This window comes from Podarcis gaigeae, assembly GCF_964106915.1.
Source record: "Podarcis gaigeae genome assembly, chromosome: W".
Classification (NCBI taxonomy): domain Eukaryota; kingdom Metazoa; phylum Chordata; class Lepidosauria; order Squamata; family Lacertidae; genus Podarcis; species Podarcis gaigeae.
In genome coordinates this window covers 18724222-18748147 of record NC_139695.1, presented here as the reverse complement: position 1 = coordinate 18748147, position 23926 = coordinate 18724222, and the positions used below count along the sequence as shown (strand labels likewise).

The 23926-nt window shown below is 40.8% G+C and overlaps 1 protein-coding gene across 1 annotated transcript in view; it reads left to right on the top strand.

Annotated features, from left to right (window-relative positions):
- The window catches only part of LOC310836047 (androgen receptor-like), a gene marked incomplete at its 5' end in the record, with an annotated part of 221386 nt that overhangs the window by 95087 nt on the left and 102373 nt on the right, over positions 1 to 23926 (top strand). Inside the window, 1 exon segment of the mRNA XM_083720982.1 lies at positions 1085 to 1236. Coding sequence (XP_083577108.1) covers positions 1085 to 1236 — 152 coding nt within the window.

Sequence of the window (23926 nt, the reverse complement as noted above, 5' to 3'; positions counted from 1 at the left end):
TCCTTGTCTTGGTGAAGCTGCTTTCATGTTCGCGGTTGACCCGGAAGTGTATAGTCTGATGGTTAATAATAATAATAATAATAATAATTTTATTATTTATATGCCACCCATCTGACTGGGTTGCCCCAGCCACTCTGGACACTTCTAGCATCCCTCTGCTGACACCACTGCCCCTCTGGGTACTACCACCCACTTTGAGAACCACTGTATTAGTCCATTCCAAAAGTTAATAAATACCAAAAAGGAAATGATAAACTGAGGGTCCAGAAGCTTAATGTGAGCCAATCGGGCGACACAGCAGGAATAAAAGCTGATGCAATTTAAGGCTGCATCAACAGAAGTCAAGTGTCCAGATCAAGGGAAGTCATAGTATCACTTTTATTCTGCCTTGGTCAGGCCCCACCTGGAGTCCTGTGTCCAGTTCTGAGTGCCAAAGTTTAAGGAGGATATTGACAAGCTGGAATGTGTGCAGAGGAGAGTGATCAATATGAAAAATATTGTCATTTACGCTGCCATTCCACAAAGGTAAAAATAAGGCCAACCTCTCAATACATTTATTTTCTTGATTATTAAGTACTGTGTTTCTCTCATATGTAAGCTTTCTCATTAAGACAGTTTGCAGAGGTTTTCTTAACCAATCATTTATTGGGGCAGGGTCCTTTATTTCCCCATTTTTTGTGCAATGCACTGTTTCCTGTTGTTAGCAGTACAGTAATCGGTATCAATGACTTCAGAATGAAGTATCGAAAGGAGAGCTATTTTAGGGTTTCTTGGGAGATCATAGCCTGTACATAGAATTCAGTACTTCTGTCCAGAAAGGCATTATTTAAAAAATAAATAAATCCCTAGACTCATCTAGTCCACCCCCTGCCTTAATTCTGTTACACCTCCAACAATGTATGCTTTGGCCAAAAGTGTTACTAATTCTACATGGAGTTAAGTACCAGTAGAATATTGTCTTAAGATATTTCTCTTTCAGGTTCACGCTAATAAACATTTTTTGGAATATTCTTTAATATCCAGTAGTTCTTATGCATTTGCCAACATCTGATGCTTTGCCCTTCTCTCTCTTTTGCTTCGAAAGGTTGCAGTCTGCAAGAGACCATGTTCTGCCCATTGACTATTACTTCCCACCACAGAAGACATGCTTGATCTGTGGGGACAAAGCTTCTGGGTGCCATTATGGAGCACTCACCTGCGGGAGCTGTAAAGTCTTTTTCAAGAGGGCAGCTGAAGGTAAATCATCTTTTTGTGTGTTTGTGGTGTGTGTGATTGAATGCAAATCAGAAGATGACTGTAGATTTCATTCCCAATTCACAAATATAGAATGGTGTACCCCTGGCTTGAAAGCAGAACAACAACATGAGCCAATGGTGTGATGAAGCAGCAAAAAAGCTAATGCTATTCTCTGCTGCATCAGCAGAAATCAAGGGAAATAATGGTCCCACCCTAGTCTGCCTTAGTCAGACCCTGCTGGGAGTCCTGAATTCAGTTATCATCAGCACAGTTTAAGAAGTACAGTATATTGGCAAGCTAGGATGTATGCAGAGGAGGGTGATCAGTATGATCAAGGACCTGGAAACCAAGCCCAAAGAGGAACAGTCAAGGGAGTTAGGAATGTTTATCCTGGAGAAGAGAAGGTGGAGAGCTGACATGAGAGCCATCTGAAGGGCTATCACAGGTGAGATGGATCAAGCTTGTTTTTTCTTGATCCAGAAAGTCCTGAAGAAATGCATTCAAATTCCAAGAAAGGAGATTTCAACTAAACATCAGGAAGAGCTTTCTTACAGTAAGAGCTGTTCAACAGTGAAACAGATTCCCTCAGAAGGTGGTGGACTCTCCTTCATTTGGGGTTTTGAAACAGAGCCTGGATGGCCATCTGCCAGGGATTCCTGAGCTGTGGTTAATACATTGCAGGAGTTGCACTGTGGACTGAGGTCCCTTTCAACTTTACCATTCTTTGACTCTATGATTTCATTGGGTCAAACAGCCCAGATTACATTTTCAAAAATGCTGTCTTTGCCAGCACAAATTACTTTAGAAGATTGCAATCTTAGTTTTTGCCTGCTCAGGGTAAGGACTTCTCATCTTGTCTTTAAAGAGAGTTTTCCCTTGATTCCACCCACCCAGCCCCCCAAAACGGTGCTGCGTTAGGAAAGATAGCGGCAATTTCATTCTCTGTCAGATTTCCACCTTCAAATTGCCACCCTCCAAATCTGGTAAATCCTCCCCCCAAAAAGCTGAACAACTCTGGGCAATCTTCCTCTTCCGCCCACCCACCCCATGCATGCTCCTCCTCCCCCAAATGACAATGGGTAGATCACTGCCAGTTTTTTTATACTGGGAGTAGATCGCAGTCTCTTGGGAGTTGGACGTGCCTGGTATAGTGGTTAGACTAGGGTGTGGGACACAGGGCTCAAAGCCCCAGATGGCCATGAAGTTCCCTCGGAGATGCTGCCTCTCAGCCTGAACTACCTCACAGGGTTTTTGTAAGGATTAAATGAGATGCCATTGAGCTCCTTGGAGGAAAATGTGGCGTATAAATGTAATAAATAATAAATTACTAATAACAGCAGCAGCAACAACAACAGAAACCGGTGGTAAAGGTGGTTCCGTTAAATTGCAAGCCACCTGAAAAAGTCTCCTGCTACTATTTTCTGCAGATGCAATAGAGGCGGTGAAGAAAGTCTTCTTCGCCATCACTATCGCCACTTGGTAGGCTCGATGTTGAGATCTAACCCGTGTCCAGTCTGATTCAGAATGAGTTTTCTGCCACCGACGCTCTAGCCGTCTCAGCGATTGTTTCCTTGCCTTCAGCTCCGAAGAAAACCATGGGGCTGTCCGGGCTCCATGCAATCGGAGAGGGCGCTTTGGAGTCAGTCGATAGCCCTGGTTAACTCCGCATTCCAGCGGGCCACCAGGGAATCAGCTGAAATGCCATCAACATGGGATAAAGCATCCCCTACCATTCTCTGGAAACCATTTGGATCCATTAAGTGGTGGGGGCAGACCATCCAAATTGGTCCCACCTCCCTGCAGAGGGGAAGGGGCGCGGAGAAGTCCAGTTGCACCAGGAAGTGATCTGACCATGGCACTTCTTTTGTTTCACTTTTACTTAGTGTCAGATCACCCACGTCACTAGAGGTGAACACCAGGTCTAAGGCATGTTCGTGACTATGAGTTGGGCCAAACTTATTCAGGGACAGCTGCATGAAGGCCATGCTTTCCCCGAAGTCCCGAGCAGCCCCTTGTAAGACCTGGGTTGCTGTGTGTAAGAGAAACCTGGTGGACAAGCAGCAGCTAAGACAGGCCCATCTGCTTCATCCAACCAAGTCTCTGTTACACATGCCAGGTCAAGTCCTCCATCCATGATCAAGTCATGGATGGCAGTGGTCTTATGAATCATTGACCTAGCATTACACAGCAACACCTTCCGGTCATGTGGGTTTCCCTTGTTGATTCCAGTATCCACCCGGTCAAGACCAGACTTGGAGGCAGGGATAGTCTTCAAACAATGACTAAACCTGCCTCCTCGGTAATGACATGGTCTGGTCTTAGCGTAACTCCTCCTCCTACCCGTGATCACTGAGATTGGATGTCCCAGTGCATCCCCCCCGTGGAACTTGCCCACACCAGGGACAGGGAGGCAATAGCAGAACAACCCAAGAGTTTGTTCCAAATGAGTCCAGCCCCATTCTCTATGCACTGCCACAGGAGTCCTTATGTAGCCCGGATTGTGAGGGCCTGGGCCAGCCGGAAAAGGCCTTGGAAGGGAGCAGGCCCTGCAGTCCTCACCACAGCTGATGGTCCACTGGTCGCATATAAAGGGCAAGAAGGAGATCAAGGTGGAGAGAGAGTTCCATGGTAGTGAGTGAGCTGGCAACCGAAGCAGCTGTCAAAGCGGGAGCTTGGCTATTGACAGGATTTCGCTTATGCTTTTTCCATCATAGCCGATATGTAGGTTCAAAGCCTTTCTGATATCTGGGGTGGCGTGGTCTTTAAAGAATCCCTTTATGATTACTTCATGCTGGGGATTTTCTGGATCTATCTCCCTCCCCCTCCCCCAGTTTTTATGGCTGATGTAAGTCTGGTGAAGTAGTCTGATGGGTGTTCATTCGGTCCTTGTAGGACGGTCTGGACTTTAGTGCAATTTATGGTGCGTTGCCCAGCAGCTTTTACTCTTTCTAGGATTACCTTTTTGAAGATTTTGATGTACCAAGCCCTTTTTGCGGTATTATAGTCCCAATCAGGCTTGTTGTACAGATTTTGCTGTGAGAGTAAGTCCGTGTTTGCCGGTGGTTTATCTTGGAAGTTTGGTTGTAATCGTTGATGGGAGGAATGTCCGTTATCAAAATGAATATCCTAACTAATGTATTATTTCTATTTCAAACCACTCCATTGATCAACAGTGTGCACTGCTTTAAAGAATGACAAAAAGACATTTCGAGATTTGTATAGTAGGGGAAGAAGCTGAGGATTAAATATAAAATTTTGATAGATTTTAAAGAAAGAGGTGGATTCCCCTTGCCTGACTTACATTTGCACCATGTCACTTCCAGTTTTATCGCTGCCATTTGAAGGAGCGCAGGATCAACTCTCCAGAGAGGTCCTGAGCTTTGCAAAAAGAGGTTGTGCTAGGGCTCCGTGAACCTCGAAACCTGAGGAGGTAAATCCTCGGGGCTGGGGGATCTGGCTGCGTTTCAGGCGACTCTCCTGTGTGCATACCAGACCTGCCAGGGCTCGGGGAAGAAGCAGGATTGTAGATGCGAACGCTAGGATCCATTTTAGACCCACAAAGCAATGCCACAGGCTCTGAAAGGCGAAGCGGTGAAGCATTCTGAGGCATAAGGTTAATCCTGGACTTGAAAAGAAAAAAAAAAGGAAATTGGAATAGAAGCAGAAGAACAAGGAGGTTCCGGAAACGTTTTAAGGATTTTGGGGTTAAGGAAATCCTACCAGACGCTGGCGGAGAAAATGGCGCAGGATAAAAGCGTTATGAGTGAACCAGCGAGTCAGAGAATATACTGAGTAAGTAAAAAGGGGAAAGAGTCTCATCACCTCTAGAGGGAAAAGAGACAGACAAAAGGCAGATAAAACAAACTTATCTGTGGGATATAAGACAATGTTTCAACTGCCCACGGAACTCAGTACACTCGAAAGAAATTTGGAACTTTGTATTCATTGTTGAGGCGCCATTGGAGCATTATTTAGGAAACACTATTTTGTGCAAGGATTCATTGTGTCTGTTGGAAACACTACAAGAAGAAGAAGAGAAGAAGAGTTTGGATTTGATATCCCGCCTTTCACTCCCCTTCAGGAGTCTCAAAGCGGCTAACATTCTCCTTTCCCTTCCTCCCCCACAACAAACACTCTGTGAGGTGAGTGGGGCTGAGAGACTTCACAGAAGTGTGACTGGCCCAAGGTCACCCAGCAGCTGCATGTGGAGGAGCGGAGACATGAACCCGGTTCCCCAGATTATGTGACTGCCGCTCTTAACCACTACACCACACTGGCTCTCCACCACACTGGCTCTCCAGAGACACTGTTGAAGGCTTTGAACTGTTGAGAGGACAAAGAGGAAAACGCTTGAAATATTGTTTGCACTCTCCTTGTCAACGCCTACAATGTACTCAATCTGAAATTGAGTTTGCAATTATTCCAACCCCTCCCCACAATACTCTTTGCAGTTGTGGTCGAGGAGCTAGAAGTGTTGTACCCCTCCTCTTACCGGCTGTTGCTGTTGGCGACGGGTCCAATTGGGTTTCTGAATGGGAGGTGGAGGACAGAGGAAACAAAGAAGAGCATAGAGAAGGAAGCGTCCACCATCTTATTACAATTAAGGAAAAAAGAAGAACTTTATGGGGTTTAGATGAGAAAACGGGGGGAACGTAAGGGGTGGATATAATTGGACTGTAATTTGATAGGCATTGAGTATATACTGGGTATTTGATTATATATCTGACTTGAATAGGTGTAATTATCCCTCAAGAAAGGAAATTTAAGATAATCAGTATAGACGATAAAAAAGAAAGTAAGGGAGACTGAGACACCCTCTGGTGGAAGGGGGAACAGCAGAGAATATAAATTTACTGAAGGTTATTGGCAAACAGGGTATAAGACCCCCAGGAGATTTACGAAATAGCACCTTAAAATGAATAATTAACTTAAAGAAACATGAGTAAGGCAGCAAAAATAACAACACCAGGAGAGAGAGAAGGACATCTAAAGCTGAAATAGAAGGGGAGGGAGACTTTGCAAAAATACTAGCAGAGATAAGAGAGACCAGGAGAGAAGTAAAGGAAAGTGAAAAGAATATCAGGGATAAGATAGAGGAAGTGGCAACAGATTTATCTGGACAAATAAAGGAATTGAAAGTAAAAATACAAACAGTTGAAGAACAATCAAAATGAATGCAGAAAGAAATAAGGGAAAATAAAAAAGGAGAGAAAATGAAAGGGCAAATAGAAGAACTTAAATGTACAAGAGAATGCATTAGACAATCTAGCCTTTCCATGAAATGAATAAAAAGCACAGAATTTGAAATTTTGAGGCCTTCCAGAGATGGAGGGAGAGAACATGAGAGATAGGCTAATTACAGGAATTGTGAAATTGTTAGAAATGAAGGAGGAGGACTTAGATTATATGGTGACTAATATATTTAGAATAAAAGTCACCTCCTTACAAGCAAGACAAAAAATATCCAGGAGCCTGTTTAGCAATTTTCAGTCCAACAGAAATGAGAAATACTATTTTGAGAAAAACAACTGATTATAGATGGGAAAACAATTGTGGTGTTTAAGGACATCCCAAATCGTTTCTTGCATGTCAGGGAACTGCCATCGACTCAGGGGCGAGAGGGGAAAAGCCGCATGTATTACAGAGAGCCTCCAAGGCCCGTGGGAAGCAGCACCTCCTCAGCGGAGGAGAGTAGCCACGCCTCCAGCGGAGAGGAGCTGCAGGGCTCAGGGGAGGCGAGGTGGTGCCAGGTCACCTTGCCTGAGCAAAGCAGGGAGGAGAGAGGTCCTCCGTTACCCACGCCTTCCTTGCGCAGTAGGCTTCCATGCAGAGAGGGGAGGCGCAGACTGGGCGTCAATAAACTACTCTGCTGGGGAAGGTTTAAGGACCGCCCACTCTCAGATTCTGCCAGTGAATGAGCAAGATACGGAATAGAGGCGCTCTGCATCCCAAAGGTTTTTATCACCGATAAGAAAGCTTTAAAACAGTCTATTGAAGTATATTGCCTGATTGCTCTCGAGCAACCAACCTATACCTCTTACATTGCGCAAGCAAAATGCGTATAAGGAATTGACTAAAAAATTAAATGCCAACAAAATAAGGTTTTGATGGGAATATCCAGAAGGTGTGTCATTTTATTATAAAGACAATAATTTTAAAATTAAGACAGTACAAGAAATGCAGAAGTTTGGGAGAAGATATAAGGAGCTGGAAAAGATAGAAGGAGGTGAACAGGAAACTGAAGAGGACAAACAAGAACAAGAGGGAGGAGAGGGAGATATTTAAATTCCAATAATAATAATAAAAATATATTTAATCAAATAAATCAAAATGACAATTAAAGTAATATCATGGAATGTTAATGGCATGAATAATAAAGCCAAAAGGAATAAAATTAGACATGAATTAATAAAAAAGAATGTAGACATAATCTGTTTGCAAGAAACACACATAACACAGAAACATAATAGAGTTTTAAGGAATAAAAAACTGGGGAATGAATTTATCTCTTCTGATGTGCAAAAAAACAGAGGAGTGGTTGTATATGTTAAAAATAAATACAATGCACAACAAATATTTAAAGAGAACAAAGAAAGAATAATAGGAGTACAGGTACAAACAGAAGGAGAAAATTTAATTTTAGTGGGGGTATATGCACCAAACGAAAGGAAAGCAAACTTTTACAAATAACTAGAGGAAATATTGACAGACTATATAGATTATAAGACCATATTGATGGGGGACCTCAATGGGGTAATCTCCATAGAAATGGATAGATCAATAAGAAGAACCAAAACAGACCAAGGAAAACTGCCAAACTCTTTTTTATCTCTAACAGAGAATAATGAACTAGTAGATATATGGAGGTTGAAAACTCCATTAACAAAACAATTCACATATTATTCAGAACCAAATCAAAGCTCGAGCTGGATAGACTGCAAACATTTTCCACTCTTCCGTAAATACTCCATTTTCCTGATATCTTATTCTATTAGTAAAATTTCCTATTCTACACATTCCATCAATTTCATCTGCAACTCCTCCTTTGTTGGTATTGTTCTCTTTCCATTTCTGAGCATATACAATTTGGGCTCCCGTAATTGTGTAGAGAAATAATTTATTTTGATCTGTGGGAAACTCAGTTCCTAATATTCCTAATAGGAAGCTTAAACATTTTTTCCCCCTTTCCTTGTATATCATCTCCCATAAATCCTTCGCAAATTTACATGTCCACCACATATGGTAAAAAGTACCCTCCATTTCTTGACACTTCCAAACAGGTACCTGTCTCTGATTTATACATTTTTGCTAATTTACTTGGTGTTAGGTACCATCTATATATCATCTTCATAAAATTTTCTTTCACTATATAACAAGCTGTAAATTTTAAATCTCTTTTCCACAATTCCCCCCCCCTCAATTCTATGTTATGCCCTATATCTCTTGCCCAATGTATCATAGCAGACTTGACCATCTCGTCCTTTGTCTGCCACTCCAACAATAGTTTATACTTTCTAGAAATAAATTTTCCTGATGATTCTATAAGTTCCCTTTCAAATTGTGAACTTTTGATGATAAACCCATTATTCTTATCTAGTTTAAACATGCCATTTACTTGATGATATTGTAACCAGTCCGTCACCGCATATCTAACACCTTCTAGTTTCTTCAGTCTTATCTCTTGACCGGAACAGACCAATAAGTCTCTATATGTTGTCCATTGACAGTCCATGTTCCGTCTCCTCAAGGCTACTGCATCCACGGGTGAGAGCCAAAGTGGTTTTTTCTTTTCAAGCAGGTTTTTATATTTATCCCGTTGTCAGGATGCTGTCAGTGGCTCCTAGTTGGTTGCCCAGGAAATTATAAAGGCAAGGAAAAGTTTCTTACAGTTCTTTCTTATTTCAATCTTTACAGAGGGAGGCTATAGAACCCAGCCTCTTGGATAATGGCATTGTCCAGAGTGAATCTCCACATCCGTCTCTCCCACTTCCTCATTCGTCATTCTCGTCATCTCTACGGGTGCTGCTATGTGCCCTCTGTCTTTGAGCTTTTTGCTCTCCTACTTTTAAGGCTCGCCGAGTTCTGGGAGATGGAGGGTCTGGAATGCTTTCTAATGACAATGTGTTAGCCAGGTGTTGTTCTGGCTCTCCCATGATTTCCCAACTTTCCCCTCATCTGACATTTCTATGGCGCCTCTGACATTTCTATGGCAACAACACCTAAAGAACTCTATGTTGCTGACAATCTGGAGAAATCCAGCACCCAATCTATAGCTGGACCTTTGCCTAATGCTCCAAAAATTTATGAGAATGATCAACCTTCTCTTTTTTTATATATAAAATTTTTATTGGGTTTTTACATTTTATAAAGACACACACACACAAAAAGACAAAGACAACACATATACAATTTCATAACCTTACTTTCTTTACCCTCTTTCCTTGGCTTCCCCCCACCCCCTCTTCATACATCCCAATTCCAATAATTATTTCAGCAAGTTCTTGTCTATCATCTTAAACATATTGTTATTATTTTTAAAACTTAACTCTTTTTACTTATAAACATTTAACTTTTCCATTTCCAATTCTCTTATAAACATTAAATCCTTTTTCTAAGGTCGACCTAACTTCCCTTCCACAAATTTCTCCCTTTATTATATTAATTATAGGTCACATTGGCCAAATACAAAAGTCATAAAATTTTGAAATTCTATTCTCCCCTCCCTCTCTACCCCGGTTTCCATCCCTTCCCAAGCAAATGTCCAAAAACAGTTCCTAGCCCGGATTCCTCACATCCGAGGCCTTCAATTCTCTGTCAGTCTCTCTCTGCCAATTTTGTTGGTAGTCCTTTTTGTTGGTCCTCAGGTCTCGAAGAAGTTCTGTCACAGTCACATCAAATTTTCTTCCATCCAAAATGTTTAAAAGCAATTGCTGCAAAAGATCAGCTGCTCTCCCATACTCAAAAAGGAAATCTCAATCATATTTCTTTATTCTTTTAAATTCCAGTGTTCCAAATACTCCAGGGACTTCCTTCTTCATCTTTCTCATCTTTCGCAGGTTTGTAATCCAAAGATCTTCCTTATTTTCTGACAATATAGGCTTTTGGTTGGTATTTATTTGGTTGGTATTTTCCACCTGAACTATCTCCACTCCTTCTTTCCTCTCCATCCATTCCAAAACTATCTCTTCTGGTTCAGCTGCAGATTTTTGGCCAGTCGAATCCTTTGTGCACTCAGCAGAGTTGTTTGTTTTAGAGTTCAAGGTCATAAGTTCTTTGTTCATAGCCGTACTCTGCTCTTGCAGAATTCCCACGAGAAAGAACATTTTTTCTATTTCTGCCAGTAATTTTCCCTCTGCAGCCATTGTAATGTCTCTAGTTCCCCCTAGGGGGATTCCAATTGCTTAATAGTCCTTTTCCAACAATCCGTTACTTTATTATTTATTACTACTTTGTTTCCAACCACCTCAATTCAAATGTATCACCTTTAGTTCAGAGAGTTATTAAATAGCTAAATTCTTAACTTTAACCGCCCGTTTGACAGCTCCTTTGACAGCTGTCAAACTCCTTATTCTTTTTCCTCCGGCACCCACACAGGACGCTCCCGGGTTCGGGGGGGGGGGGTTACACAAAAAGTTCCAAAATTCCTCCCTTTCTCTCCAGCACAAAGACTTCTCCTGTCAAATTCATGGAAAGATCTTTTATCTGACAAAACAACAATCTCTCCACCTTAGTTCTCCGATCCTTGCTTTAGATCGTTTGTAGATAGGGGGGGTGCGGACTTCCCTTTAGCACATCCCCCGGTCGTGCCGAATTCAAAGGTGAAAATTTTTCAGTCCAAATTCCATTCTACTCACGGGTTGTTTATTTTCCAGTCCAAATTTTGGGAAGAAAGTCAGCGCTCTCCGGCCATGGCTCGCGGCTTCACTCCACTGAAGTAGCGGTCTACTCACAGCACCACGCCACTCTCCGTACCCTCTCTGTAGCCTTTAAAAAGGCTCTTCGTGGGTCAGGGAGGGCGCTTAAGGTGCCCACCGAGTCACCAAGTCCGCAGGCTTCCGCGCCTGCGGTTTCTAAGGGTCCCCGCGTCGCCGGCGCGGCAGGACCCGTCCTCAGCAGAGCCGATTCCCTCCGGAGCTCGGAGGGAATCCGCCATTCACCGATCGCGCTAACCCGGAAGTCGAGAATGATCAACCTTCTCTACTGTACTCCTGGCGAGACAGGATGGACAGAGCTTCCGAATTCGAAGCTGGCTCTTTGTTGGCCAGCGATCCCCATTTTATAGCACATGCCTCATTAATACTCCCACAGCCACAGATAGAATCATCAGTCCTCCAATCAACCCAGGAGGGAGAGAGGGATTGACAGCTAACTAAACACTGTGGGACCGCCCTCCCCTCTTGGGGTGTGGTTGGTTGGGTTTTATCTTCTAGGGATACTTACCCTGTCGAACTTTCACCTCTTCCCCATACCATTTTGACCCAGGAGTCCTGGCCCAGGGATGACTTGTTAGTGAAGGGATGTTACCCCCTCTATTGGGGAGGCTATATGGGATCTGGGATTCCCACTATTGAAGGGCTAGGGAAGAATGGCAGTGGGACTAGATATCACTTTCAGCGAAGGGTTTTGAGATGTAGTGATGCTCGAACCTCTTCCAATCTACGCTCCATCCCAAGGGACGAGGGTAGGGCGAGCAGGGATTAGCCACCTCCATCATTGGTGTTGTGCAATGCCAGGTCCATAGGCAATAAAACCGCCACCATGCGTAACTTTTTTTGTCTCGCAAGGGATTGACCTGGCTTGCGTGATGGAGAAGGCGAAGTAGTCTCCCTACATGAGATAACACCTCCAGGTTCACCTCCAGGTTTCTCTGTCCTCTGTGGGTCAGGGGGGAGGAGTAGCGTTGTTAATCCGGGAGGATTTCTCTTTCAGAGCTCTCCTGATAGATTCCGTTAGGCCTTGTGGGACCCTGCTCCTCCTGGCGACTCATTAGATGACCTTGTCGAGGACTGGAATAACTGGCTCTTGGTGGCCATCGATGAGATCGCGCCTAAGCGCCCTCTGCGACCCCATCGAAACCGGGCCCCTTGGTTTACACCGAGGAGCTCCAGAAAATGAAGCGGGATCTCAGATGGCTAGAGCGAGTATGGCGATGGACTCGTGACGGAGCTTCAAGAACATCTTATAGGACGCTTATGAAAGCCTATGAGATGGCTATGAAAGCTGCTAAGAGATCCTACTTTGCAGCTTCCATTGCATCTGCTAGCTCTCGCCCGGCACAACCTTTTAGAATAATTAGGTCGATAACGTCCTTAGGAGGACAACCAAATTTAAGCACAAATTCGACTCACAGCTGTGAGGCATTTGCGAGCTTTTTTGCAGAGAAAGTCCTGTTGCTCTGCTGTGGCCTCCCTGCCAATTTAGATACAGTGACAGAACTGGAGGCCCCCTTGACTGTCTTCGGGTCCAGTGTTGGACCATTTCGATCGGATACTCCCTGCTGATGTGGATAGATTCCTCCAAGCTGGTAGGCCCACCACCTGCCTCCTCGATCCATGCCCGTCTTGGCTGATTAGGGCGTGCCCAGATGTCGTGCGGACCCCCGTTTGAAATTATCAATTTGTCCCTTGGTGTCCGCTCTTAAGGAAACTTCACTAGATCCTTTAGATCTATCCAATTACACCCAGTTTCAAATCTTCCATATCTGGGTAAGGTAATTGAGAGAGCAGTTGCTGAACAGCTTGGTAGGTTTCTGGAGGGAACATTGGCTTTAGATCCATTTCAGTCCGGGTTCCATCCTGGTTTCGGGCCCGAGACGGCTCTGGTCGCCCTAACAGATGATCTCCGTAGACAACTGGATCGAGGTGGGTCGGGACTGCTGATTCTCTTAAATTTGTCAGCAGCCTTTGACATGGTCGATCATGATCTGGACCACTCCCTCTCCGACGTGGGGATACAGGCCATAGCCCGTAAATGCCTGTGCTCTTTTATCTCTGGTCAGGGACAGAGGGTGGCGCTAGGGAGGGAGATGTCGTCGTGCCACTCCTTGGTGTGTGGAGTGCCGCAGGGCGCAATCCTCCCCCCCTATGCTCTTTAACATCTTGCCCAGATTGTCCGGAGCTTTGGGCTGGGTTGTCACCAATGTGCTGATGACACTCAGCTCTATCTGCTGATGGATGGCCATACCGACTCGGCCCCAGACACACTGACCAGTTGCTTGGAAGCTGTGGCTGGATGGTTTCATGGGAGCCGATTGAAATTAAATCCTTCGAAGACAGAGGTCCTCTGGCTGGGTCGGGATGGTATGGGGATGAGGGACCAACTCTCTTCTCTTGTGGGGGCCCAATTAGTGCCATTGCCTTCCGTTAAGAGTTTGGGTGTAATCCTTGACACCTCCCTTTCCATGGAGATGCAGGTTACAGCAACAGCCAAGGTGACATTTTTCCACCTTCAAGCAGTTGGTCCCTTATCTTTCCTGCCCCAATCTGGCCACAGTGATCCATGCGACGGTCACCTCCAGGCTTGACTACTGTAATTTGCTCTACACGGGGTTGCCCTTGAAGCTGTCCCAGAAACTCCAGTGGGTGCAGAATGCTGCAGCAAGGCTCCTCATGGGGTCTCTGCCATGGGAGCATATTCACCCAGTGCTTTTCCAGCTGCACTGGCTCCCGGTGGAGTACAGGGTCAGATTTAAGGTGCTGGTTTTGACCTTTAAAGCCCTTCACAGCCTAGGACCCTCGTACCTACGGGACCGCCTTTCCCGGTATGCCCCACGGAGGACCTTAAGGTCCATAAATAGCAACACCCTAGAGATCCCAGGCCCTAAGGAAGTTAGATTAGCCTCAACCAGAGCCAGGACCTTTTCAATACTGGCTCTGGCCTGGTGGAACGCTCTGTCTCATGAGACCAGGGCTCTGCGGGATCTGATTTCTTTCCGCAGGGCCTATAAGACAGAGTTGTTCCGCCTGGCCTTTGGCTTAGAATCAGTTTGATTCCATCCCCCTCTTTCTTTTTTCCTTTCTCCTTCTGTGGTGAGGCTGTATTTTAATGTTTTAATGTTGTAGTTTAATCTTGTTTTTTAAGTTGTATTTTAAACAACTTGTTTTTATTATTGGTTGTTAGCCGCCCTGAGCCCGGTCTTGGCTGGGGAGGGCGGGGTATAAATAAAATATTATTATTATTATTATCATCATCATCATCATCATCATCATCATCATCATCACCATCATCATCTCCCTTTGAGCTGCGCCCTCCCTCAAACCCCTGTTGAAAACCTATACTGTCTTCCTCTTCCTCCTCCCTGGAAGGGTCAGGATGGGGAGGCGGTCTCCACCATTCCTTCTCTACCCAGTCCCTAACACCCATACTCTATACAAATTATTCCTGACTACATGGTTCGAAAAACTGTTTTAGGTTTACCATACCATAAACACACATGCCAAACAAACTTGATATTATGACCTTCAAGATATGAAATATGTGCATTATTCAGCGTTATCCACTTCTTTAACCAACACAAACAGACAGCTTCATAGTACAATAAAAAATAAAATCTTTATTGGTTTTTAAGTTACATACTCCACATACACATATTGTATTACATTTTACATTTATACAGTGGTACCTCGGGTTACATACGCTTCAGGTTACATAGACTTCAGGTTAGAGACTCCACTAACCCAGAAATAGTACCTCGGGTTAAGAACTTTGCATCAGGATGAGAACAGAAATCGTGCTCCGGCGGCGTGGCAGCAGCAGGAGGCCCCATTAGCTAAAGTGGTGCTTCAGGTTAAGAACAGTTTCAGGTTAAGAACGAACCTCCAGAACGAATTAAGTACTTAACCCAAGGTACCACTGTACTTGCTCTTGAGAGCTGACTTCCGTCCTTTCTTCTGGCTTTTTTGTATCGCATCTGACTTTTTCACATTGTCTTTATCCATTTTGCATATTGTTCTTCTTCTTCCATATTTGTCCATATTTATCCATAGAGTATTTGTACACAAATCAATCCTTCTATTTACACAATTCTTGTTGTCTATATTCATTTGCAACTACTATTAGTTACATTAGTCATGTTATACATTTTGCTTCTTATTATTTTTATTATCTGGTAAATTTCTTTGTATTTCACATTATGAGGTTTATTCCAGTTCTACTGGTTTCATTATTTCACCTTATCTTTCCTATATACAACATAATTTTTTCCCATTCTTTTTGAAATATTTCATCGCCCTGTTGTCTAATTTTCACCGTTAATTTAGCTAATTCTGCATATTCCATTACCTTCTGTCACCATTGTTCTACTGTTGGTAATTGCTGTTGTTTCCAGACCTGGGCTAATAATAACCTTGCCGCTGTTGTTGCGTATAAGAACAGTTTCTGATCATTCTTAACAATATCTTCTCCTACCATTCCCAACAAGAATGCCTCTGGCTTTTTCAAAAACGTATATCTAAAGATCTTCTTTAGTTCATTGTATATGTTTTCCCAGGAGGTTTTCACCTTGTCGCATGACCACCACATGTGAAAGAAATTACCTTCTTTCACCCCACATTTCCAGCAATTCTTGTTTCCTGATTTATACATCCTTGTCAGTTTAATCGGAGTGAGGTACCATCTACCGTATTTTTCGCTCTATAGGACGCACCGGACCACAAGACACACCTAGTTTTTAGAGGGGGAAATCAAGAGAAAAAAAATTATTCTCCCCCCCCCCAGCCCCAAAGAGCAAAGAAGCCAAGACAGCCAGCGGGATCCATCCCGCTGGCTGTCTTGGCTTCTGCCATAGCCGCACAACCTCTCCAGCCGGGAGCTAAACCTCTCCAGTGCGGCTAAAGAAGCATGGCTAAAGAGGAAGCCAAGGCAGTGAGCGTGATCCATCCCACTCGCTGCCTTGACTTCTTTAGCCTTGCGCAGCCTCTCCCAGCAATTCCCTCACCTCCTGCAAAAGCCCACAGGAGCCATGCACCCTTTAAGGAGCACGCGGCTCCTGCGGGCTTTTCTTTGAGGAGGGAGAAGGGACTGACCCTCTTGGGGGCTTTTCCTGCCTGCCTCCCCCCTGCATTCGCTCCATAGGACGCACAGACTTTCCCCCTTAGTTTTTAAGAGGGAAAAAGTGCGTCCTATGAAGCGAAAAATACGGTATACATCATTTTTAACAGATTTTCTTTCAACAATGTACATGCTGTAAATTTTAGCCCAGTGTTCCATAATTTTGACCACTTTTCATACTCAATGTTATGGCCGACATCCATTGCCCATTTAATCATAACACTCTTGATTTCTTCATCTTTTGTGTGCCATTCTAATAGAAACTCATAAACCTTAGACAATATTTTGGTGTTATTTTGTGTGTTTTTTAAAATATTTATTAAAATTTTCAATATTAATACAATAAAAATCAAAAAGAAAAAAGAAAAAATAACAAAAATACAAAAATAAAAATAATTAAAAACACGCAAAGTTTCCATAACTTATTTTCCATTAACTTATTTCCCAGACCTCCTCATACCTCCCTTTTTTGTATTCCAATTCAAATTGTTAGTTCAGCAAATCCTTATTGATAGGTTTTAACCTGCTTCTAAACCTTTTTTTCCATATTCTCTTAAAACATTACAGCTGGAAACCACTTAATTTCTATCCGACATCGTTCTAACATTCATTGATTTTGCAATATTCTGTAGATAGTCTTTGAATTTCTTCCAATCTTCTTCCGCCGACTCTTCTCCCTGGTCTCGGATTCTGCCAGTCATTTCTGCCAATCCCATATAGTCCATCACCTTCATCTGCCATTCTTCCAGAGTGGGTAGATCCTGTGTCTTCCAGTACTTTGCAATGAGTATTCTTGCTGCTGTTGTAGCATACATAAAGAAAGTTCTATCCTTCTTTGGCACCAATTGGCCGACCATGCCCAGGAGAAAGGCCTCTGGTTTCTTCAGGAAGGTATATTTAAATACCTTTTTCATTTCATTATATATCATTTCCCAGAAAGCCTTAATCCTTGGGCACGTCCACCAAAGGTGAAAGAATGTACCTTCATTTTCTTTACATTTCCAACATTTATTATTGGGCAAATGATAAATTTTTGCAAGCTTGACTGGGGTCATGTACCACCTGTAAATCATTTTCATAATATTCTCTCTTAAGGCATTACATGCCGTAAACTTCATACCTGTGGTCCATAACTGTTCCCAGTCAGCAAACATAATGTTATGTCCAACATCTTGTGCCCATTTAATCATAACAGATTTCACCGTTTCATCCTGAGTGTTCCATTTCAACAGCAAGTTATACATCTTTGACAAAATCTTATTTTTAGGTTCTAACAGTTCTGTTTCTAATTTTGATTTTTCCACCTGGAAGCCACTTTTCTTGTCCAAATTATATGCCTCCATTATCTGGTAATAATGAAGCCAATCTTGCACTTTATTTTTTAGTTTCTCAAAACTCTGCAATTTCAGTTTATCTCCTTCTTGTTCCAAAATTTCCCAATATTTTGGCCATTTGGCCTCCATATTGAGCTTTTTCTGAGCTTTTGCTTCCATTGGTGACAACCACCTTGGGGTTTTATTTTCCAATAAATCCTTATATCTTATCCAAACATTAAACAATTCTTTCCTGACAATATGGTTTTTGAATGCTTTATGTGCTTTAACCTTGTTGTACCATAAATATGCGTGCCATCCAAAAACATTGTTAAAACCTTCTAAGTCCAAAATGTCTGTGTTCTCAAGAAGCAGCCAGTCTTTCAACCAGCAGAATGCTGCTGATTCATAGTAAAGTTTAAAGTCTGGCAGGGCAAATCCCCCCCTTTCCTTTGCATCAGTTAAAATCTTAAATTTTATTCTGGGCTTCTTGCCCTGCCAGACAAATCTAGAAATATCTTTCTGCCACTTCTTGAAACAGTCCATTTTGCCCACAATTTGCAATGTTTGAAACAAAAACAACATTCTAGGCAATACATTCATCTTTATAGCTGCAATTCGACCCAACAAGGAAAACTTCAAATTTGACCAAATTTCTAGATCTTTTTTCACTTCTGTCCAACATTTTTCATAATTATCCTTGAATAAGTTCCCATTTTTAGCTGTCATGTTGATCCCCAGATATTTCACTTTCTTAACCACAGTCAGACCTGTTTCATTCTGAAACCTCTCTCTTTCGATCAATGTTAAGTTTTTCTCTAAAACCTTAGTTTTTAACTTGTTCAATTTGAATCCTGCCACTTGACCAAACTCTTGAATTAGTTCCAAAACCCTTTTAGTACTAGATTCTGGCTCCTGTAACGTCAATACTAAGTCATCTGCAAATGCTCTCAATGGTGTTATTTTGTATTACTACAGTTTATAATATTGATCTTGTTTTTTCAAAACCTCTCGCCTTTTTATCTTTTGAGAAGATGTCATTCATTTGGTGGTACTCCATCCAACTTGATAATTTATCTTTTAGTTCCTCATACGGCCTGAGGTATTTAGTATTTACGTTATTTTCTTCCTGCAGCATGTCTCTGTACGTTAGCCATTCTCCTTTCATATTTATTTTTTTCACTGAGAAGGCTTCTTGGGGTGACAGCCACCATGGTGTTTTCCTTTCAAACCACTCTTTATACCTCCTCCAAATAGTGATCTTTTTATAATATGGTTTAAAAAGTCTTGATGTATTCTGACCTTGTCATACCAAAGGTACACATGCCACCCGTATCTATTTCCAAACCCCTCCAGATCTAATATATCTGTGTTTTTCAAGCTGAACCATTCTTTTAGCCATGTTATACATGCAACTTCATAATATATTTTTAGATCCAGTAGTGGGAATCCTCCTCTTTCCTTTTTGTCCGTTAGATTTTAGTCTAGGTTTCTTCCCCTGCTATACAAACCTTGAAATTGTTTTTTACCACTCATTAAATTGATCTAATCCAGTAATAATTGGAATAGTCTGGAATAAAAAAAGCATCTTAGGTAGGACACTCATCTTAATGGCTTCCTTGTTTCCTCAGAAGGGTAGTTTCAATCTGTCCCATATTTCCAGATTTGTTTTTACTTCTTTCCTTTTTTTAAAAAAATAATTTTTATTCAAATTTCCAATAACCATTCCATTTATAATTAAACATCCAATTTAACTTATACATCCTTTTAGACTTCCATCAGCCTATCTGACAATTTTCATGTTTATCACAACTTCTCACATTTCCTAATTTTATGTTGCACTTTAACAATCCTTATTTTACCTTCTCTTTTAAGCGACATTCCTATCTATTCTTTTCACAGAGCTTCCTGAAATCCAACAAGCGTTATTTCCTGATCACACACAGTTTTAATATACTCTGTAAATTTATTCCAGTCCTCGGTGAATCTCTGATTGCGTTGGTTTTGAATTTTTCCCGTTAATTTGTCCATTTCTGCATATTCCATCAGTTTCATTCTCCATTCTTCCCTCGTTGGCATTTCTTCCTGTTTCCATTTTTTGGGCCAACAAAATTCTGGCTGCTGTTACTGCATATCTAAATAACTTCACATCTTTCTTTTCAACATTGTTCCCTAATATGCCTAGTAACAATGCTTCTGGTTTCTTAACAAAAGTATATCTCAACATTTTTTTCATCTCATTATAAATCATTTCCCAAAAGCATTTCACTTTCTTACATTCCCACCACATGTGATAAAATGTTCCTTCTTTCTCCTGACATTTCCAACATTTATTACTAACTTTAAACATCTTTCCAAGTTTCACTGGAGTTATATACCATCTATATATCGTTTTCATGACATTTTCTTTTATCGTAGTACATGCGGTGAATTTCATTCCCTCTTTCCATAATTTTATCCACTCCTCTAATTGTATGTTATAACCAAAATCTTTGGCCCATTGAGTCATAACCGTTTTTACTTCTTCAGCTTTTGTATGCCATTCAAGTAATAATTTATACATTTTTGACAATATATTTACATCACTATTCAAAATTTCTTGATGAAACCTCGATTTTCTTTCTAAAAAACCTTTTTCTCACATCTCTTTTTTAAACATTGCATTCAACTGGAAGTAATGCAGCCAATCATTCGCCTTTTCTTTAACCTCTTCATATGGTTTCAAATTCAGCTTATCTCCTTCTTTGATTATCAGATTTTCATATGTAATCCAGTTCCCTGTCATATTGACTTTTTTCATACTCATTATTTCCAGTGGCGATAACCACATTGGAGTTTTAGGCTCTAATAGGTTTTTATACCTATTCCACACTTCGATTAACGTTCCTCTAAAAATATGGTTTTCAAAACCTTTATGCATTCTGTTCTTATCACACCATAGATACGCATGCCACCCAAATCTATTGTCATATCCTTCTAAATCCAATAGTTCTGTGTTCTCTAATTTTATCCATTCTTTCAACCAGCAAAGACACGAAGCTTCATAATATAACTTTAGGTCTGGCAGGGCAAAGCCTCCTCTTTCTTTTGCATCTGTTAATATCTTAAATTTAATTCTTGGCTTTTTGCCCTGCCAGATATATCTTGACACTGTTCTTTGCCATTCTTTAAATATTGTCACACCTTTAATTATTGGTATCGTTTGAAACAAAAACAACATTTTCGGTAGCACACTCATTTTTATCGTTGCAATTCTTCCCCATAACGATAATCTCATTCTTGCCCATATATCTAAGTCACATTTGATTTTATTCCAGATTGGTACATAATTATTTTGAAATAAGTCAATATTCCTAGGAGTTAACGTAATTCCTAAATATTTTACTTTTTTTACCACGTTCATTTCTGTTTGTTGCTGTATTTCTTCTATAGCTTCTTGATCTAGGTTTTTAACCATTATTTTGGTTTTTTTTCTATTTAATTTAAAACCCGACACCTGACCAAAATGTTCAATTTCTTCTAACACCTCTTTAGCACTCTGTATAGGATCTTCTATAGTTATAACCAAGTCATCAGCAAAGGCTTTAACCTTGTATTGATTACCACCCACTGTTACACCTTTTATATTTTCATTGCTTCTTATTGTTCTTCGGAAAACCTCTAGGACCGAGATGAATAACAGCGGAGACAACGGACATCCCTGTCTTGTACCCTTCATTATGGCAATATTTTCTGTTATAACATTGTTCACAATTAATTTTGCTCTCTGTTCTGAATATATTGCCTTTATACCACTCAAAAAGGATTGACCCACATCCATATATTCTAAATTCTTTAACATAAATTCCCAAAAAATATTATCAAAGGCCTTCTCAGCATCCACAAAAATTAACATAGCTTGTTTATCCTTCCCGCTAGACAGATATTCAATTATATTAATTACATTTCTTATGTTATCTTTCATTTGTCTACCAGGAAGGAATCCTGCTTGATCCTTATGTATCATTTCATTTAACACCTTTTTCATCCTGTTTGCTAAAATATTTGCAAACATTTTATAATCATTATTCAATAGTGAGATTGGCCTGTAGTTTTTAACCTGCATTAAGTCCGAGTCCTGTTTGGGAATTAACGTTATGTATGCTTCTTTCCAAGTTTCAGGTATTTCTCCTTTTTCCAGTATCTTATTCATTACTTCTTTCAACGGTACAAGTAGGATGTGTTTCATTTCCTTGTAATATCTTGCACTGAATCCGTCCGGCCCTGGTGCCTTCCCACTTTTTAGGTCCTTTATTGCTCTTGAAACCTCTTCCAATTCTATTGGTTCGTTCAATTTGATTTTATTACTTTCTGATACTTTTTGCACTTTTTTCTTCTTCAGATACTCTTCTATTATCTTAATATTAAGCTTCTCTTTTCTTTTATATAGATCTTTATAAAAGTCCACAAATCCTTTCCTTATTCCCTTCGGATTCTCTATCTCTTGATCTTCTATTTTAATTTTATTAATCGTACTTTGTTCCTTCCTCTTTTTAATTTGCCACGCAAGCCATTTTCCAGATTTATTTGCGGATTCAAAATTCTTTTGCTTCATTCTTCATATGTTCCGTTCCACTTCTTTGTTAATTATCATTGCAAATTGTGTCTGAAGCATTTTTATACTCTGTTTAACCCTCTCATCATTTGGTCTTATAGTCAGTTTCTTTTCATTTTCCATTATTTGTTTTAGAATTTCTTTCTTCCCTTTTTCTCTCATTCTATTTTTAATTGAATTTTGTTGAATGAAAAATCCTCTCATTACAGCTTTGCTGGCATCCCAAACCGTACTCGTCTTCGTTCCTTTGTTAGAGTTGTTCACAAAATAGTCCATCAAACATTTCTTAGCCATATCCACAGTTTTTTGGTCATCTAGGAGGTTTTCGTTTAGTCTCCACCTGAAAGATCTTTCTTAATTCCCTTTTAGAATGGCTTTAACCGCATTGTGATCTGATAATACTTTGGGTTGAATCTCAATCTTTAATATTCTTGTAGTTAATTCACCAGAAACCCAAATCTGGTCAATTCGAGACATTGCTTGATTTACTTCTGAATAGAAAGTAAATTGTTTTTCTAACGGGTGCCTCAGTCTCCAAATGTCCACCAAATTGCAGTTTTCCGCCATATCAAAAAAGGTTTTTGGTAGTTTCCCTTCTTTCGATTTGCCTTTGGCCCGAAGTCTATCCATTTCCATTGAAACCACCCCATTCAGATCTCCCATTATTATTATTTTCTGGTCCAGGTATTCAAATAACTTTTCCTCCAGTCCTTTGAAAAATTCTGCTTTGCTTACATTTGGTGCATAGACTCCAATAATTATTAATTTTTCGCCTTGCCAGTTGACTTGTACTGCTATAATCCTTCCTTCTTCGTCTTTGAATAATTGTTGTGCCTCTAGTTTACTTTTTATATACAATACCACCCCTCTCTTCTTGCTTTTATCCGATGAAATAAATTCATTTCCCAATTTCTTATTAACCAAAATTTTCCTATGCGCTTTTTTAACATGAGTCTCTTGTAGACAAATAATATCCAAATTCTTCTGTTTTAAATATTGTACCACTTTATTCCTTTTTTCCCTTTCATTCAATCCATTTGTATTCCATGTCCATAATTTTAATGCCATGATGTCTGCCAATTAAATATTATTTTTTTCCCTCTTATTACTTCTCTTTCTCTTCCTTACCTTCTTCACTTTCCTCTTCTTTATCTTGTTTCCCTCCTCTTCCTCTTCTTTTTTCCTTTCTGCTTCGCTCTTCTTCCTCCTCCAGCTCCAGCGAATCTCCCTCATCACCTCATGCTCCTGCCGCCTCTGCAACTTCTCCTTCTCTGGTCAGTTCTCTGTATCTTCTGAATTTTTTTTCCACATCTTCTAATTTTGTCAATCTGTGCCTCTTCCCTTTGTATGTAAATGTCACTCCTTCTGGAAACTCCCACTTGAATTCTATTCCATTTTTCTTCAATGTTTGTACTAATTGTCTATATTGATCTCTTTTTTTCAACAACCTCACCGGCACGTCTTTAAAAATAATTATATAATTCCCATCAATGTTTAGACGTTTTTCTCTGTTTTTTTGCAAAATCAGATCTCTCATTTCCTTATCTTTAAAAATAATCAAACAGTCACCAGGGAATTGTTTGGCTTTAGTCGTTCTTGTTTTTATCCTGAAGGCGTTTTGTATTGTTTTCTCCACTTCTTCAATTTTCATGTCCATCCATTGGGCAATTTCTGCCGTCAATTTTTCTTTAATCTTTTCTCCTTGGGTTTCTGGCACCGATCTTAATCTCAGATT